The 17,224-nt window shown below is 47.3% G+C and overlaps 1 protein-coding gene across 2 annotated transcripts in view; it reads right to left on the bottom strand.

Annotated features, from left to right (window-relative positions):
* Positions 1-17,224, bottom strand: part of CRTAC1 (cartilage acidic protein 1) — a 186,031-nt gene that overhangs the window by 15,139 nt on the left and 153,668 nt on the right. For both annotated transcript variants that reach the window (XM_043984830.1, XM_043984828.1), the window contains exons 6-9: positions 16,488-16,622; positions 13,179-13,324; positions 6,565-6,701; positions 2,521-2,603 (exon numbers count right to left, since the gene is read on the bottom strand). In XM_043984830.1, the coding sequence (XP_043840765.1) occupies positions 2,521-2,603; positions 6,565-6,701; positions 13,179-13,324; positions 16,488-16,622 (501 nt within the window). The remainder of the gene's footprint in view (positions 1-2,520; positions 2,604-6,564; positions 6,702-13,178; positions 13,325-16,487; positions 16,623-17,224) is intronic.

The raw sequence follows: 17,224 nt of genomic DNA, 5'->3' as shown, positions 1-17,224 counted from the left end.
CCCCAACATAATAACCTCCTATTACCTCTTGAATACAATATGCATAAATCTTCCTCTTGGTGTTTAAAAGTGCTTCATAACCTGGCCCCTGCCTACTTTTCCAGTCTTCTTACACTTTACTTTCCTTCACGAACTCTTTTTGTTTTTTTTTTATTTTTTTTTTTTAGTGAGGCAATTGGGGTTAAGTGACTTGCCCAGGGTCACACAGCTGGTAAGTGTTAAGTGTCTAAGGCTGGATTTGAACTCAGGTACTCCTGACTCCAGGGCCGGTGCTCTATCTACTGCGCCACCTAGCTGCCCCCACCTCCACGAACTCTTAAGATCCAGCTATGTTGTTCAGCCATTTCAGTTGTGACCGATTTTTCATGATGCCATTTGGGGTTTTCTTGGCAGAGATACTGGAGAGGTTTGCCATTTCCTTCTCCAGCCCGTTTTACAAATAAGGAAACTGAGGCAAAGAGGGTGAAGTTACTTGCCCAGGGTCACCCAGCTAGTGCGTGTAGGCTGGATTTGAACTCACCAAGATGAGTATTCCCGATTCCAAGCCCAGAACTCTATGCACTATGGCACCACCTAGCTGTCCTAAGACCCAATTATTTGTGGCCAATATGCTCTTCATTACATGTGATACTCCATGCATTTGTCGTGGTCTTCACCCATGCCTGGGCTGCTATGTACCCTGATTTCTGACTCCTGGTTTCACTCTCAGAACAAAGCCCTCCTCCGCAGGAGACCTTTCCCACTCCCCTTTAATGCTGGCATCTTCTCTTTCGGATGACCTCCAAGTTATTCTATATTTACCTTGTTTGTATAGAGCTGTTTACATGCTGTCTCCTTCTTTAGATTATAAACTCCTTAAGGGCAGGAATGGTTTTTTTCTTTTCTTTGGATCTCCAGTGCTTAGCATGCTACCTGGCACTCAGCAGGTGTTTAATAAATGCTCCCTCACTGACTGATTGGCCTCTGCCCTTATAGTATTGTCAAATACCTGCCCAATGTCACACAGGAGGTGAGTGGTATTTGAACCCTGTTTTTCCAACTCCACATTCTGCTGCCCCACACTGAAAGGGTGCCTGATGCTGGGAGGGTTACAATGGACAAGGTAGAAGCCTGAGGTCAAGAACTAAGATAGACTCACCCTCTAGGCAAAATTGCTTAGCTGTACTGTTCATGTGCAGGCACCCTTGTCTAAATCCTATGTAATCTAACCCTTCCAGAGCCTGGAGGAGAAGGAGCCAGGCCTCCTTTCCAGCTTGCTCATCTCTACCAAATGACTTAATGCATTTATTTCTATAACTAAAAATCAATCAAACAAACAAAAACCCACCCAAGGTCCCGCCCACCCAGGACCGACATGAGCAGCTGTTACTCATCAAGCTGATGGCCAAGGGGCCCCTGGCTACTTTGGTGTCTGGGATCTCAAAATCCCTCCTGCAGCTGGTAGCTAAAGCCCACCTGGACTGCTCAGGGGCCTGCTGGAGGTGAGGTCCACCTGGCAGAGGACCAGGCTGACTTTCATAGCACCAATTACCTTGAGAGTAGAGGAGGGAAAGCCTGTAAGTCTTCCAGGCTCCGTTCAACCCCCTACCTCATCCCTGCCAGGGTCAGGGGCCCTTTCATTGTAGAGCCAGAAAAAACTGGGTTTAAATCCCACTTACCACCTGTGTGACTTTGGGTGGGTCACTTTAATCTCTCTAGGCCTCAGTTTCCTCAACTGTAAAAGGATGCAGTTATACCAGCTGGCCTTGAATTTCCCTTTCATCTCTAAAACTATGATGCTATGGTTTTGTGTCACCGTGTTTGAATTCTGTCTAGTTTCTGGAGCTCCAATCCTCCCTGGTCTGGCTTGTTTTGCTACTTGTTCAGCCCCAGCAATAACAGCTCATAAGAGATGACATTTATACGGCCATTTAAAGTTGGCAAAGGGCTTTGCAGATAGTGTATCATTTTATCCTCACAACAAGCCTTTCAGGTGGGTCTTATCATGCCCATTTTACAGATATGGAAGCTGAGGGTCAGGGAGATGAAGGGATTGTCCAGGATCACACATGGAATTTGAACCTAGGTCTGTCCTGACTCCAAGTTCAGTGGTCTTCCTACTCCACCACTGCCTAGGTATAGAAGGACTCAGAACTTGCAGAACCTCCCATGTAAGGAGCAGGAGCGGTTCCAGAGTCTTTTCAGGCATTCTCTGATTTTTTCTACCTCCCACAGAGCAGAGCACTCCCAGTGAGTATCAGTAGAGAAGCCTCCATCCCATTAACTCCCACCTAGCAAAGGGGAGTCCCTTCTTCCCTCTTTCCTCACCAAAGCCACCAAAGCTGCATCGCCGCCCCTTTCCCACTCGGCCCCTGAGCCCTTTCTCCTTGAGATCCTCAGTAGGTGGGCAAAGAGGGAAGGGGAGCTATATAGGAGGTAGATGCCCTTGGGCTACCCTTCACCATCCACCTTCATTGCCAGGTGTGAGACAAGAGTGAGCTAGAGGACGTGAAGCCAGGGAATGGCCAAACCCTTTCTTACCTGTGCCCCGGCCCTCAGGCTCCAAGGCATCTCCAGGATTGAGCTCTTCAATAAGGGGGTCAGCATGCTCCCTTCGGATGACCCTGCAGGGAACAAGAAGAATCAGCATCAAGGACTTAGCCTCTGGAGCAGGGGTTCTTTTTTTGTGGGACAATGAGGGTTAAGTGACTTGCCCAGGGTCACACAGCTAGTAAGTGTCAAGTTTCTGAGGCCGGATTTGAACTTAGGTCCTCCTGAATCCAGGGCTCGTGCTTTATCCACTTTACCCCACCTAGCTGCCCCATGGAGCAGGGGTTCTTAACCTGTGCTCCGTGGATAGATTTGAGGGTGGGAAAGAAAATGGCATTCTTACTTTCAATAACTCTGGGTTTCCTTTGTAATCGTATGCATTTAAAAAACTCATGTAAAAACATTATCCTAGAGCAGGTCCATAGGCTTTCCCGGATTGTTAAAAAAGGTCCATGATCCCCAAAAGTTTGAGAACTGGAGGGTCCCTAATTTCCATTTTGCTCCTATTAGTCAGAGCTTCCTTCCCAGAACCAACTCCTCCCCTGCATTCCTAACTTTTCATCATAGGGGCCTGGAAGGGCCCTTGGGTATTATCCAGTAACAACACCTCCTCATTTTATATGGGAGGAAACTGACTCCCAGAGGGGGAAATGACCTGCCCAGGGTCCCACAGTGAATTTGGGGCAGAGTCATGCCTTGGCTTCTTCCAGGAATTGACAGGACCAGAGCACAAACATCCACACACACCCAGAGAACAGTAGCTATTAATGCTGCATATTTACTGAGAACCACAGTGTCCTTGGCACTGCCAGGAAAAAATGCCCACACAGCACACCTTAGCTCTGCTCACCTTCCTAATGTGGCTTTGCTCGCTTTCCCCCTCCCCCTTTGAATAGGACTTCATTTATTTTTGCACATGTTGCTTTCCCCCTTTCTATAATGGATGGATTGTAGACTGCCTGGGGAAAGACAGCTGATTGACAGTGAAGACTGAGGGGGAGAGATGTCCTTAAGTGACCCAAGTTGTTGGTAGGGGATTCTTCCCTTCCTTTTCCAGAGGAAGGGAGGAGGGAAGTGACTTCCTTAATGTCGGCGGTCTGGCTACCTGACGTGTTCATAACCGAGCCACGTAAATAGAAAGCAGCCAACGCTCTACTCTTTACACAGGGGTGTCCCCCTCCCATTCCCTTCCTCCATTTAGGGGGCCACGCTGTGACAGCTGTCCACACAATTTTTCTTTCTCCTTCTCTTTCCCCTCGTCTTTCCCTCTCTATTATTATTACTGACCCAGATTCTTGGCATCCAATGTGTACAGCAAATATGGGGGAGGACAGAAAGCTGTTGTACAGGCCACCAGAAACCGGTCCCTGGGTCATATTTGGAGGATGCTGCTGAATTTGATCCAGAAAGTAACTGAGAACCCCAGGAGGGCTCTGATAGGGCCAAAATAGAAGGCTTCCTGGATTTATTTGGTGCCATTGGCATTTTAAACGAAGATTGGAGAGGAAGGAGACTCATCCTGGTAGGGTCCTTTGAGCTTCTGAGTTTTCTGTTGGGATATGTGTGTCTATGATGGAGGAAATGTGTCTCTGTGTGTCTGTGTCTCCAATCACGCGATGTGTGCTTGGCTGAGGGTCCATGTTGAGTTTGTACCCATGAGAGCTGTGGATGTCATTGGAGAAAGTGTGACTGTACAGTACCTGTGTACGTGTTTGCTTGCAGGGGACAGATCCTGACTGGCCGTGTACACAATGCTGGATTCTTTAATATCTGCATTTCCTTTATGGCTGTCTGCACTGTGACCAGTCTGTCACCAGGGTTCTGAGTATATTTTTGTTACTCTCAGACCATGTTATTAGGAAGCTAAGAGCCCTCAAGGATAACCTTCAAATATGCAGATAGAAGGCCACACTCAGTGTGGCCTAGAGCACCCAGGGCCACAGAGGACCATGCCTCCATGGAGCGGGGTAGACCAGCTGGAGGGGCACAGTCCCATGAAAGGGGCAGGTGAGGAGACGGAGCAGTGTGGTGCTGGAAGGGGTTAAAACCGCCACAGGCAGCCAGCTGTGTAGTGGCCCCAGCTGTTCGACCCTCTCATACCCACCATTGTGTGCTCAGGACCCAACCATCTGCCACAGGGACCTTGGGTACAGCCGCTTACCAGGCAACTGGCTCCCGGGCCACAGCTAGGGGCAATGCCTCCAGGACTGCAGTAAACACTCACCCACGTGTGCAGCCATGTGTTTAACCTGTTCCCTGCCAGCCCCTGAGCCAGCCTTATGCCCCTCAGTCTTCCCTATGGTTGAGGAAGGGGTATCTGAGCATTGGATTGGGACTGGTGCCTGCTGCTAGGTGGGGGAGGGCAGAGTCAGTGTGGGAGAAGGAGGAAGGTGGAGATCCATGAGAAGAAAGGTAAGAATACTTGAATTCTGGGGCCAGAGAGAGAGAGAGAGAGAGAGAGAGAGAGAGAGAGAGAGAGAGAGAGAGAGAGAGAGAGAGAGACAAATGAGATATACCTCTCCCTGCTCAGGGGCCCCTAGCAAGTGACACTTTATTAGCCAGAGAAGAAAAGCACGTCTCTGTTAACGAGCAATTGATCTTCTGCAATTAATCTGGAAGTCGTGAATAAGCTTTTTGCAAGGCACCTAATTAGTAAATCTGGTGCCTTCAGGGGGTGATTACATCCAGTCAGGATTGATGCTTTGTTAATAATTATATTTTAAAACACCCTTAGTCATAGCTCTCGCCTTTTATTAATAGTAGTTGGCCATGCTTCTGGGCTAGGGAGTTGGGGGTTCAGAGGAGCAGAGTCAGGGATCTGGGAAATTTCCAGAACCTACAGACCCTGGCTTCTCCATGCCTGGTCCTCTCTCTTCTCCTTAGCTGAGTGAGCCCCCTGAGCTTGTCTGGGCAGGATTCAGGGTAATCACAAACCCTACTAGCCTACAAAGCAGCAGGTTAGCCAGCCTACTTGGTACCCAGAGGCAGGAGGGCTGATTCTCAGGACAGTAGAAACACAGCTCGGTTTCTGTTCTCGTAGAAAACACTCTCCTTTCTAACCGCAAAATACTGAAATACTTCCACCTTCCTCCAGCATCCATACCAGTCTACCTTCTCAGGCCATCTCCTTCTGCTCTTACCCTGCCCTATACATCTAGTCTGGTATTTGCATACTGCTTCAGGGCTTGCAAAGTACTTTGCATATATGATTTCCTTATAATCTCACGACAACCCTCATGATCACTCCCATTTTAGAGAGGGAAAACTGAGGCGGAAAGAGGTGAGATGACTTGCCCAAGGGTCATAGAGGTAGTAAGTGTGTGAGGCAGGATTTTAAGTCTAGTCTTATCCGGTATGCCATGCAGCTGCCTTAACAGAAGCTGGGGCTTCAGACCTAAGGTTCCTGCCTTGATTGGTTCTCTTTTAGAATGGAGGACTGAGAACCAGAAGGGACCCGAGAGAACATCTCATCACAGGGTTAAAGATTTAGAGCTAGGCAGGACCTTAGAGGTCATCTACTACAACTCCATCATCATTCTCCAACTAATTAATTTGCTTGGTTTTTTGTCGATTGATTGATTGATTCATTTCTCTTAGTTCAGTTTTTGGTTTTGGAGGCAATTAGGGTTAAGTGACTTGCCCAGGGTCACACAGCTAGTGAGTGTCTGAGGCCAGGTTTGAACTCAGGTCCCCCTGTTTCCAGGGCCAGTGCCGCTAGCTGGCCACTAGCCTTTTATTTTACAGATGAGGAAATTGAGACCTAGGATGGTTAAATGATTTGCCCAAGGTCACATAGCTAAGTAAGCAGCAGAACTGGAATTTGAACTCTGGTCCTAGGATTTCAAATTCAGCATTCTTTCTGCTGTTTTCCACTATGAGACCCTCTGTCTCCCATCAATCCCTTTAGACACATATGTCTCTTCTGAGTCCTGCCTCTTCTTCCTAGCCTGGCTTCCGTCTTACTCACTGGCCCTTTATCCCTGGGGAAGGGGACACCCCTTGCAGGTGTGTAGAGTGGGAAGTCAGACACCCTACCTGAAGAGACGATTGGCAGAAGAGCCTCGATAGGCAATGTTGTTGAAGAAAACCTCCAGCTCCTGGTCATTGTCAAAGTCAGCAGCAATGACCGTGCGGACCGGGGATGGCATAGAGAACTTGGGAGTGGCGATGTCCTGGGCAGACAGACAGAGAGAGGTCAGGAGGAGCAGGAGATCCGGGGAAGGGCCTGCTCCAGATAGTGAGGACCCTTCAATCCCCCCTCCCAGGGCAATCTACCATTCAGCAAACATTTATTAATTGCCCACTTTGCGGGAGGCATTGGGCAAGGAGACCAGGGTATCGGCTCCAAACAGTAGACACTTGATAAATGTTGATTGAATTGAAGGAAATGAGATAGCCCTGAACCAGAATACTTTCTTATTTTATTACAGGCAGTGCCCTGGGTACTGCCAACACCTGGCACACCTGGGAGAGGCTCAGCTTTGCCCTCAGGATGGTATGGATCATTGGATGACCAACTGGAAGGGACCTTAGAGACTATTTGGTCCAAAGTCTCCCCATTTTACAGATGAATACACTGAAGCCAGAGAGAGGAAGCCACTTGCCTAGAGTCAAGTAGACAATAAGTGACAGGTCATTTTATTACAAATCCAGGGCGCTCTCACACTCTGTTGCCTTGTCAACGGAACAAAGCATTCTGCTCCTCCCCTCCCTGGACACATCTTGCGACTCTCTTGCTCTTCTCTCGACTTCTTTCTTGCTTCTCTCTTTTCTTCTACTCCCTACTTTTCCCTTTGCCCATGTCTTAGGGTTGTTAGTAGCACTTAGAAGGAAGTATTGCTTAACTCCACTGGTGGCAGTCAGGGCTAAAGAGGCTAATAAACATGTTTCAGATGATCTTGGGGGCAGGGGGACCTGGCTCTTTCTAGCCAGTGACTCTGTAACCAACACTGCCAGGTGATGGATTCTCCCCCCAGCCACAGCTCCATTTATTTATCTATTTATTCATTCATTCATTCATCCATCCTTCCATTTGTTCATTCATTATTCATCTATTTATTTATCTATATAACTGTTAATCTATTTATTTTTTATCTATCTATTCATTCATTCACCCATTTATTGATTGATTGGTTTTGGGGGGCAATGAAGGTTAAGTGACTTGCCCAGGGTCACACAGCTAGTAAGTGTCAAGTGTCTGAGGCCAGATTTGAACTCAGGTCCTCCTGAATCCAGGGCCAGTGCTTTATCCACTGCACCATCTAGCTACCCCCTCCAGCCACAGTTTTAAAAGGCATCTGCTCTCATTCTCTTCCATCCCCTGCATCACCAGAGATAAGCTTGCCCCCAACCCCCAACTGGGGACTGCAAGCCTCTACAAGTATATGTGGGACCTGCTGACTTTAGCTCTTTTCCTTGCTTGCCTTAGCCAGATAATAATTAATTAATATGAATAATTAACAATGCACATAACTAACTTATTATTAATAACAAAAATGAATCATTATTACTGTTATTGATAATATTACCACCATTTGTATAATGAGTCAAAGTTTGCAAAGTGCTTTCCTCACAATAACCTGGTGAAACAGGGGGCACCAGTATTATTATTTCCATTTTAATAATGACAATAGCTTTAAAATAATAATTACTACTAATTTATATAGCACATACTATGTGCCAAGCACTGTGCTGAACACTTTACAATGATTATTTCATTTGACCCTTACAACAATCCTGGAAGGTAGGTACTGTTATTACCCCCATTTTACAGATGAGGAAACTGAACCAAACGGAGATTAAGTGACTTGCCCAGGGTCACACAGCTGGTATATATCTGGGGTTTCATTTGACCTCAGGTCTTTCTGATTCCAGGCCCCTGCACTCTATGACCTTTGACACCTAGCTGCCCATTTGAGGGATGAGAAAGCTGAGGCTCAAAGACATTAATTTAGTAGCCTAAGGTCATACAGGGACCTACCTCATTCTATCTCTTCTGCCAGCAGTGTTTTCCTTGAGGTTCACTTAGGTGTGCTCAGGAGTGTCTTTTGGGGGGAACAAGAGATAGAATGCCAGCCTGTGACTGGGCAGACACAGACCCAGATCCAGAATAACTGGACTTGGACCCCTACAAGCTGGTTGAGTCTTTGTATACCACTGGAGAGAGGGAAACAACTCTAGGGGGGAGTTTTTCCTTTGGGGATAAAAGGAAAGTTTGGGTTCCATGACCTTTTAGTTTGGGAGTGAGGACTCTTTGCCCTGTTGCCTTTCAGGACTCCCATCTCACAATGTGGCTCATTGGAGCCGAGCTCCGACGCTCCCTTTGTGCCCTCTGGGAGCCATGATGTCCTTCTCGCCATTCCCCAGGCTCTTGCTCCACTGGTCTCTCTGATGACTACTGTGGCTGGCAAGCTGCCCACTCTGGAGAGGCCAGTCCCCGTTACGAGAGGCCAGGGAGAGAGGTCACTCCCCATCAGCCTGGTAACAAGGCTGATTTAAAGGTTTGCTTCTTCCGGCCAGGAGTAGGCTGCAAGAAGTCACGGAAGCCTGGACCAGGCAGCATGGGGGCCTGGAGGCACAGAAGGCGGCTAGCTACACCCAGCTTCTTTCTCCTCATCTCCTTGTTGTTGCTTCTGCTCCCTTGGGCTGCCCATGTGCCGCTCGGCACTGGTGCCTCATTCCTAGAAGTCTTAACTTTTCCATGTTACTCTTCCTCCTGCACTTTCCTCCAGCCTAACTTCCATCTCCACACCCTTGCACAGGCTGCCTCTTCACTTCTACCCCTTAAAATTCCTAGCTTTGCTCAGGGACTGCCTTCTGGTATGCCCTGACATGATTTTGTATTTACTTCATATTTATTCACATGTGTACATGTCTTCCCCAATAGAACATAATTTTGTTGAGGCAGGGCCTTTCATTTTAGTCCTCGAAGCCCTAGGGTCTAGGACCATTGGGTTTTGACATCTGCCCTGTTGCTGTGCCCTCCAAAACCCTGGGCTTTACAACCAGTCCTGTTGCTTCTTTGTTGTCTGCCCTGCACCTGAACCCTCCTCTATGTGCTGCCTCCCCTTATTAGAATACGAACCTCTTGAGAGCTGGAGCCATCTTGCTTTTCTGTTTGTATCCCTAGCACTCAGTGCAGTCCTTTGTACATAGTAATTGATTAATAGATGCTTTTCCATTCATTCATAGTAGGCACTGAATAAATGCTCATTGGCTAAATAAAAGAATGAATCTAAGAAACTCCAGCTGTTCTTATAGCTCCCAGAGAGCTTTGGCTTTCTTTTTAACCATGAATCCAGAAGGGGCCAGGATGCTGTGCTATCAGACTAGAGGCATGGTCCAGAGAATGGAAATGAAGATGCTTTTGACCCCTCCAGGGTCTTCTCCAATGAACTCTAGGAACTTTGCTAAGAAATCTCTCTGTCTCCACCCTACCCTGGCAAGGAATCGGAGGCAAAGACAGATGACCCAGACTTCAGGATAAATGTTTTGGGACCTAGGTTTAGAGAAACTGAAAGGGTCCAGAGCACCCTGAGTTACCTGTGGGAAAGAACAACCCTTCTCTTACTGTTGGTGGGAAGTACCTGTCATTGCCGCTGTATGTTTAAAGAATTTTTGATACTAAGAAATTATGATAATCGTGTGGGGACCAATTTTTAATTGGGGAATGGCAACGGCTACAACCAGTGGGTGGAGCACCGTGCAGTTTGCAGAGCCTCAGGCCAGTGCCAGCCGAGTCATAAAAACCTCAAATAACAATTAATTCTTTATAATAGGATTATAGAAAAGTCAGAATTAGAAAATTACAGAATCTCAGAGGTGAGACCAGGAACCACGGACACTGTGAATTTCAACCTGTACCTGAACAGGAATTACTTATAGAACATTAACAACAAGAGCTCATTTAGCCTCCCCTTGAAGAGATCCAATGACATTGAAGCTAGTCCAGTTCTCTCTTACATCTCGAGGGGCTTAGGAAGCATGGTACCCCCATGATTTGGAAAATCCATGTAAGATTTTCTGGCCCTCCCTTCATACCAGAGAAGAAGTTTGAATTATTATGATATTAGAAGATAAAATATGTTGATATCATACAAATATTTTCTGCATTTCTAAGTTTTTTCTGTGTCATTTGCTGGCCTTTGGGGTCATCTGTGGCTGTGGAAAAACACTCCCAAATTCCCATTTAATTTCTTTTTTTCTTTTCTTTTTTTTTTTTTTTTGGTGGGGCAACGAGGGTTAAGTGACTTGCCCAATAAGTGTCAAATGTATGAGGTAAAATTTGAACTCAGGTCCTCCTGAATCCAGGGCCGGTGCTTTATCCACTGGATCATGGAAACACTCCCATGATCTAGGGCTATGGACATCTTCTAGGAGAGTAAAGCGGGTTGACTTCAGGGCCAATGCAGGGTGGCTTGAAGCTCAGAAAAGGAGCCAGCCTGACCTTGGCAGTAGAATTAGTGGAGTTGGGACCCGGAGTTTAACTGCGGCCCTTTATTGCTACATAAAAATTTGGACAAAAGAGGTGGCACCATTAGATTATAGGCTCCACTATTAGAGGAGGGAGGGAGGAGGAAAAGGAAAGGGAGGGGGAGCAAGAAGAAGTAGGAAGAGGGAAGAGATGAAGAGGGAGGAAGGGGGAACAGTGACAAGGGAAAGAGGGGAAAAAGGAGAGAGGAAGAGGGAGAGTGTGAGGGTGGAAGGGAGGGAGGAAGGATAAAGAGAGAAAAAGGGAGAAAGAGAAAGGAGAGAAAAAGGGGGAAAAGAAGGAAAGAGGGAAGGGAAGAAAGAAAAGAGAGAGCGAGAAGGAAGAGAAAGAAGAGAGAAAAAGAAAGGGAAAAAGATGGAGAGGGAGCAGGGGAAAGGGAGGGAAGATGGATAGAGCAATAAAGAGAGAGAAGAGATGGAAGAAGACAGAAAGAAAAAGAGAAAGGGAGCAAGAGGGAAGGAGAGAGGGGGTGGAGGGATGGAGGGAGGGGGGAGAGAGGGAGAGACAGAGAGAGAGGGAAAGAGAAAGAAAAAGAGAGAGGGAGAGGGAGAGGGAGAGGGAGAGGGAGAGGGAGAGGGAGAGGGAAAGGGAAAGGGAGAGGGAGAGGGAGAGGGAAAGGGAGAGAGAGAGAGAGAGAGAGAGAGAGAGAGAGAGAGAGAGAGAGAGAGAGAGAGAGAGAGAGAGAGAAAAGGAATGGTGGCAGGGCTTTTTCTATAATCCTTCAGTCAAGGGACAGACTCTTCTGCCCTTCTGAACCCCGCACTTCCTTTTACCAAAAAAAGCCCAGAGTTCACATTGCAGGCACTGTCACCACACAGCTGTTGGAACTGGACTGCTTTCATCGCTTTCGGATGGGGAGGGAGGAAATGCTCCCTCATGATACTGAGTTTCCTGGGGGTGGGGGTGGGGGGTGGGGGGGGGGTTTCAGAGCTGGAAGGCACCTGGTTGCCCATAAAGGAGTCCTTTCCATAGAGAGCTCAGGGCAGTGCTCAACGTGGTGCCTACTTGCCCTTGCCCCCTACCATGTAGAAATTCCTTTCCCTGGGCTGACTTAGCTACTTGTTCCTTCTCTGTGGCTCCATGATGGAGCCTCAGAGAGAGCCCGAGGCCTTCTTGTTTCCTTCAGATCATTATCTAAACAGAAGCTGTGGATGGGCTTGGGAGAGCAGCCAGGCTTCATTCTCCGTGTGGTGGGAGAGATTGTCAGTGGCTTCTAACAGAGAAGCTCCTAGGATTAAGCTCTAGAAGGGGTCTGAAGCATCAGCTCATCCAAATTCCTCATTTTTTTTTATAGATGTAGGGAAATTCCCTGATATATTTTAATTTTATTTAAAAATTTTTAATGACGCCTTCTGTTTTTATATCATGTAAATTAGATTCATTTCCAAAAATATAACCCTCCCTACTTCCTGTACCCTGCAAGCCTTCTCTTATTATTAGTAGCAGTAATAATAATACTAACGAGAATTTATATAGCACTTTACGGTTTGCAAAGTGCCTTACATATGTTATCTCATTCCTTTGTAACAAAGATTAATAGAGAAGAAAAAGGCAGTTGGCAAAGCAACCAACACATGGATGATAACTGACAGTAGATACAATATTCTACCATTTCTTGTTTCTGCAGTGAAAGGAGGGAAATGCATTTTCTTAGCTCTGGGTCCAAGCTTCAATCTTCCCTCCCTTCATTTTAAAGATGAGGAGACTTATGGGCAAATGACTTGCTCAAGATCACCCAGGTAGGAAGTAGCAGAGTGGAGATTTCAACCCAAGTCTTGTTGTCCTGAAGTCATTTCATCATTGTTGTTGTTGTTGAGTCACGGACACTTATCAGTCATGTCTGACTCTTTGGGATCCCATTTGATTTGGGGTTTTCTTGGCAAGGATGCTAGAATGGCTTGCCTTTTCCTTCTCCAGACCACTTGACAGATGAGGAAACTGAGGCAAGCAGGGCTAAGTGACTTGCCCAGTGTTGCACAGCTAGTGAGTGTCTGAGGCCGGATTTGAACTCATGAAGATGAGTCTTACTGATTCTAGGCCTGGCACTGCCTCTGCTATGCCACCTAGCTGCTTGTCATACCATGATGCTGTCCCAGGACCATACTACTGTGCTTTGAAGGGAGAAAGGGAGAGAGAGAGGGACCCCTGGCCTGCTTACCCGGAAGCGGACCTTCCCATGAGTGCTCATCTGCAGATACAGGCGGTGGGGACCATTCCAATTACCATAGACAATATCCACCTTGCCATCTCTGTTGAAGTCAGCAAGGGCTATACCACGCCCATGTTGCTGTGGGTCGTCCACACCTGGAAGGGTGGAGAGAGAGTGAGCAGGGATTCCTATGGGGCAACACCCAGGGCTCCTTGTTGCTCAGAGGCTCAGGCCTAAGAATTCCGCCCCCCCCCCCCACATATTCCCGGTAACATATTCATTTTTTCTACTTTGTTTTACAATATAGATTATCAGACCAGTCTTAGTGGTTATCTACTAAAACCACCTGATTTCACAGGTAAGAGAACTAAGGTGCAGACAGGCTAGCTCTTTGTATCTGCCTAGCATAGCCCCTGGGACATGGGCACTCATTAAATGCTTGTTGACTGACTAATGTGACATACCTAGAAATAGCCCTTCCTGAATTTGAACCCACATCTTCTGATATAAAATAATTCGCTTTACTCGGCCAAAGGCCAGCCTGTCCTTCAAGGTAGAACCTGCCTAGGAGGAAGGACCAGGCCTCTTAGCAAGCCTATTACAATCACATATTTCCTACAGGCTTTGGCAGAGCTGATCACACTAGGGCTGCCAGCCTCCAAAACCGACACTTTCCAGGCTTTTCTGAGATCGGAGAGTTTGTTATCCCACCCTATAGGATTTAAGGTGTTTGGGGACAATCAAAGGTAGGGTGGGGTAGGAAAAGGAGAAGGGGTCCTTGGTGTCTGGAGGACATCGCTAAAGGGCGCCAGACTAGAAATTAGATGAGCCCAGTGGATACTGAAAGCAAGAGGCCATTTTCTTTAGCACATTCAAGGAAAGGCCTTGAGACTTTACTGGAGATATCTGAGGGAGCATATAGGGCAGGCAACACCAGCCAGGGAAGGGTCTGTCCGCGCCTAGGCTTGAGCTGACCACCCCACACTAGGATAGCCATGAAAGGTCAGGAAATCAATATTCCCTCTGAACCATCCATAGCATGACTGAGCTCTCTTGTAGTCGAGAAAAATCATCGTTCTCTGTCCAACAATCTCTGCCCTGGGTGCGTCCCCTTTCCTTCTGCCCTGCTCTTTTCTGAAACTCGCCATATTAGGATTTCCTATTCAGTTTCCAGTCTAGAAACTTGATTGCCGCTTGCCTACAACATCTAAGGTGAGAAAGCAATTAGGCTTGCCAGAGTAGGTCACCCGTGCCCCTCTACAAAGCACCTGAATTGCTCCGATCTTGCAGGCATCCTGATGAATGGAGTGAGGATGGATTTTGGAGTCTCAACAAGGATTTGATGTAGCCATGCACTGAGTATTCCATCAAGATCAATGTGGACTCCCTCCCTCCTTCTAGTAGGAGTAGACCATCATGCCCAAAGCTTGTGGACAACATCCCTGCCTGGATCCCTTGCCTGACCTTGGCAGCTCCACTTTGGTGGGGGTCAGTCCTGGCCTTTGCATAGGGGGCAGGTGGGGAAGGGTCAGCCCAAGCCCAGGAGGTACAGGCAATCTTAGCACATTTCCCTTGTTGCTCCTGCTTTCATTGTGCGCTCCCCAGGTGTTTCTAGCTAAGTAACAAGGCCTTCCCTTAAATGTGCCAAGTAAAATGGACTATGGCTTTCAGCATTGATTGGGCTCAACTGATTCTTCCATGAAACACTATTTAAAACTGAAATAGGCCCAATCATCCAGCAGCGGAATACAATGAGGTCTGAGCAAACACTTGGAAAAGCCACGGTTAATACCTTCATAGGAAAGGAAGGAGCAAGGTTTGGGGGGACCGGGAAGCAGAGCCAGATCTGGAGGCTGCTGATTTGGAATGTAATGGGGGTCGAATTCAACAGCCTCCAGGATTAATACCCCATTAATTTTCCACTGCATCTCCCCAGCTCCAAATGTCTGTGGCTTTCTGTGTTGGCCCATTTCTCTCCTATCTACGAGGCACCTTGACAAGGAGACGGTTCCCTTTCACGGGAATAAAAGGTGCCAGAACCGCATTTCACTGCAGCATCTGTTTGGGTGATGAATGCCCTCTTGACATGTCTTGTTAAACCCCTACAATCATTCTGACTTTCAATTATGGGACTAGCACCTCTCCTCTCTCCTCCCCACCTTGATACCCACTCCCTGTTCCAACTTCTTCACTCACCTCTGCTTCCATCTCTTTAGCACTTTATCAGATCCTCAGGTTTTCAGGTGTTTTTTTTTTAGTGTTTTTTTAAGCTTTATGATTTCTCAGTGATGAGAAAAATTAGCTGCCAGAGAAGAGTCAAAAATGGAACTTGGCAATGAGAAAGGTAAATGTCTGGTGGGGGGTCAGGGAGCTCACCTTTGATCTTAGGTTTGGGCAAAACTCACAAAGAAGGGAGGGTGAGGGCAAAGGTCATGGTACTGGCTGGGTCCCAATCAAGTTGGGTCTCTGCTGAGGGGTTTTGACCAGAAAGCAACTACTGAAGTCAGTAGCTCTGTGAGAGGAGATTTTCCCATCTTTTGGGTGTTGACTCTAGCTGCCTGCTCTAATTCCTTTATCTAAGGTCAGAGGCCTTCTTGTATGACCTGTTTCCAAGAGGGAGGCAAACCTGTACGTTAGTCAAGTTGCTAGACTTTCATTCGTAGGACAGCTATAGGGAGGGGCACTGTATGAGTGAAGCAGGATCAGGAGGAGCACTGGGGAGAATGATCAATCAATTGATGAGCATTTTTCACATGCCTACCATATTCCAAGAACAATGTGCTAGACCCTAGGAGTACTAAGAACTGATAATGAAACAGTTCCTGCTTATGAGGAACATACATTGTAACAGGGGAGGCAAGTACCTATGTAAGTGAAAAATGACTAAAGTACTAAACATAGATCATAAAACCAAACAAATTTAAAGTGGTTCAATACAAGATGATTTGGGAGGAGGAGGAGGGCACTCGAAGTGGGATGGAATCAGGCAGAGAGAAGAGCAGAGAGAGGTAGAAGGAGAATAGAGAGCTGGCTTAGATGAGAATGTCCCTTTGAAAAGCATCTGGGAATAGCTAAGGGAGATCATGGCCACATTGGAGCTTCAGGGGTTTAGGAACTTTGTCCCACCTCAAGTTTGGTGTCTTTACTCTGGGCTGCACACAGTAAGTATAAAATAAATGCTCAATGAATTGAATGGAATCCCTGAAAACTTCCTGGTGAATCTGAAGTTTCAGAAAAAGAGCTGAACTGTAGGGGATGGGTTCACAGTGGCCAGGGCCCTGTAGCCTGACGGTACGGGGCTTAATGGATCACACTCACCAGTGCTGGCGGCCACATCGATGAAGGTGCCATCCCCTTGGTTGTGGAAGAGGAAGTTGGGTCCATTCTCATTATCGCAGAAAATGTCGGAGGCACTGCTGCTGAGAATGGGCCCCACGCTGACTCCTCGGCCCCCTAGGAGAGAGCAGAGCATTCAAACCTTCATCCCCTGGGGGGGGGGATATCGTCGGCAAAACTCCCACCACCCTAGTTCTGACCTGCACTTATTGCATAGCTTAGAAACCACTCTCCCTGACTCTGGTCAAGCCCCTCTAAGCTCTACAAGGTGGTCAAATAAATAGTAATTCCTAACACATAGGTCTGACCATGCCGCTCCCCATCTCAAAAAGCTTCAGGGTCTCCCTGTTGTCACCAGGAAAAAATACAAAATTTCACTCTTAGCCCTTCACAATCTGGCTCTGACCTATCCTTCCATACTGATTTCACATCTGTCCCTCTCATGCACTCCATATTCCTGCTCACAGAAGGACCGCTTGATGCTCCCCATTGAAGATGTCCCACCTACACTCTCCTTGACTGAGATCCGTCCTGTCCAGAAGGCTCTGCCTCCACACTCCTGCAATACTTCCATTTTCAAGATGGAGTGCCACATCTTGTCTATAAGGGCATCTTCTATTCCCACCTCCATTCCTCCAGATGTTGGTGCTCTTGACCCCCAGACCCCAACTCCTCCTAATCATCTTGGATAGATGAGATATTTACGTGTGTGTGTCCAT

Source organism: Dromiciops gliroides, chromosome 2, assembly GCF_019393635.1.
Source record: "Dromiciops gliroides isolate mDroGli1 chromosome 2, mDroGli1.pri, whole genome shotgun sequence".
Lineage (NCBI taxonomy): Eukaryota > Metazoa > Chordata > Mammalia > Microbiotheria > Microbiotheriidae > Dromiciops > Dromiciops gliroides.
This window is presented reverse-complemented; position numbering and strand designations above follow the sequence as displayed.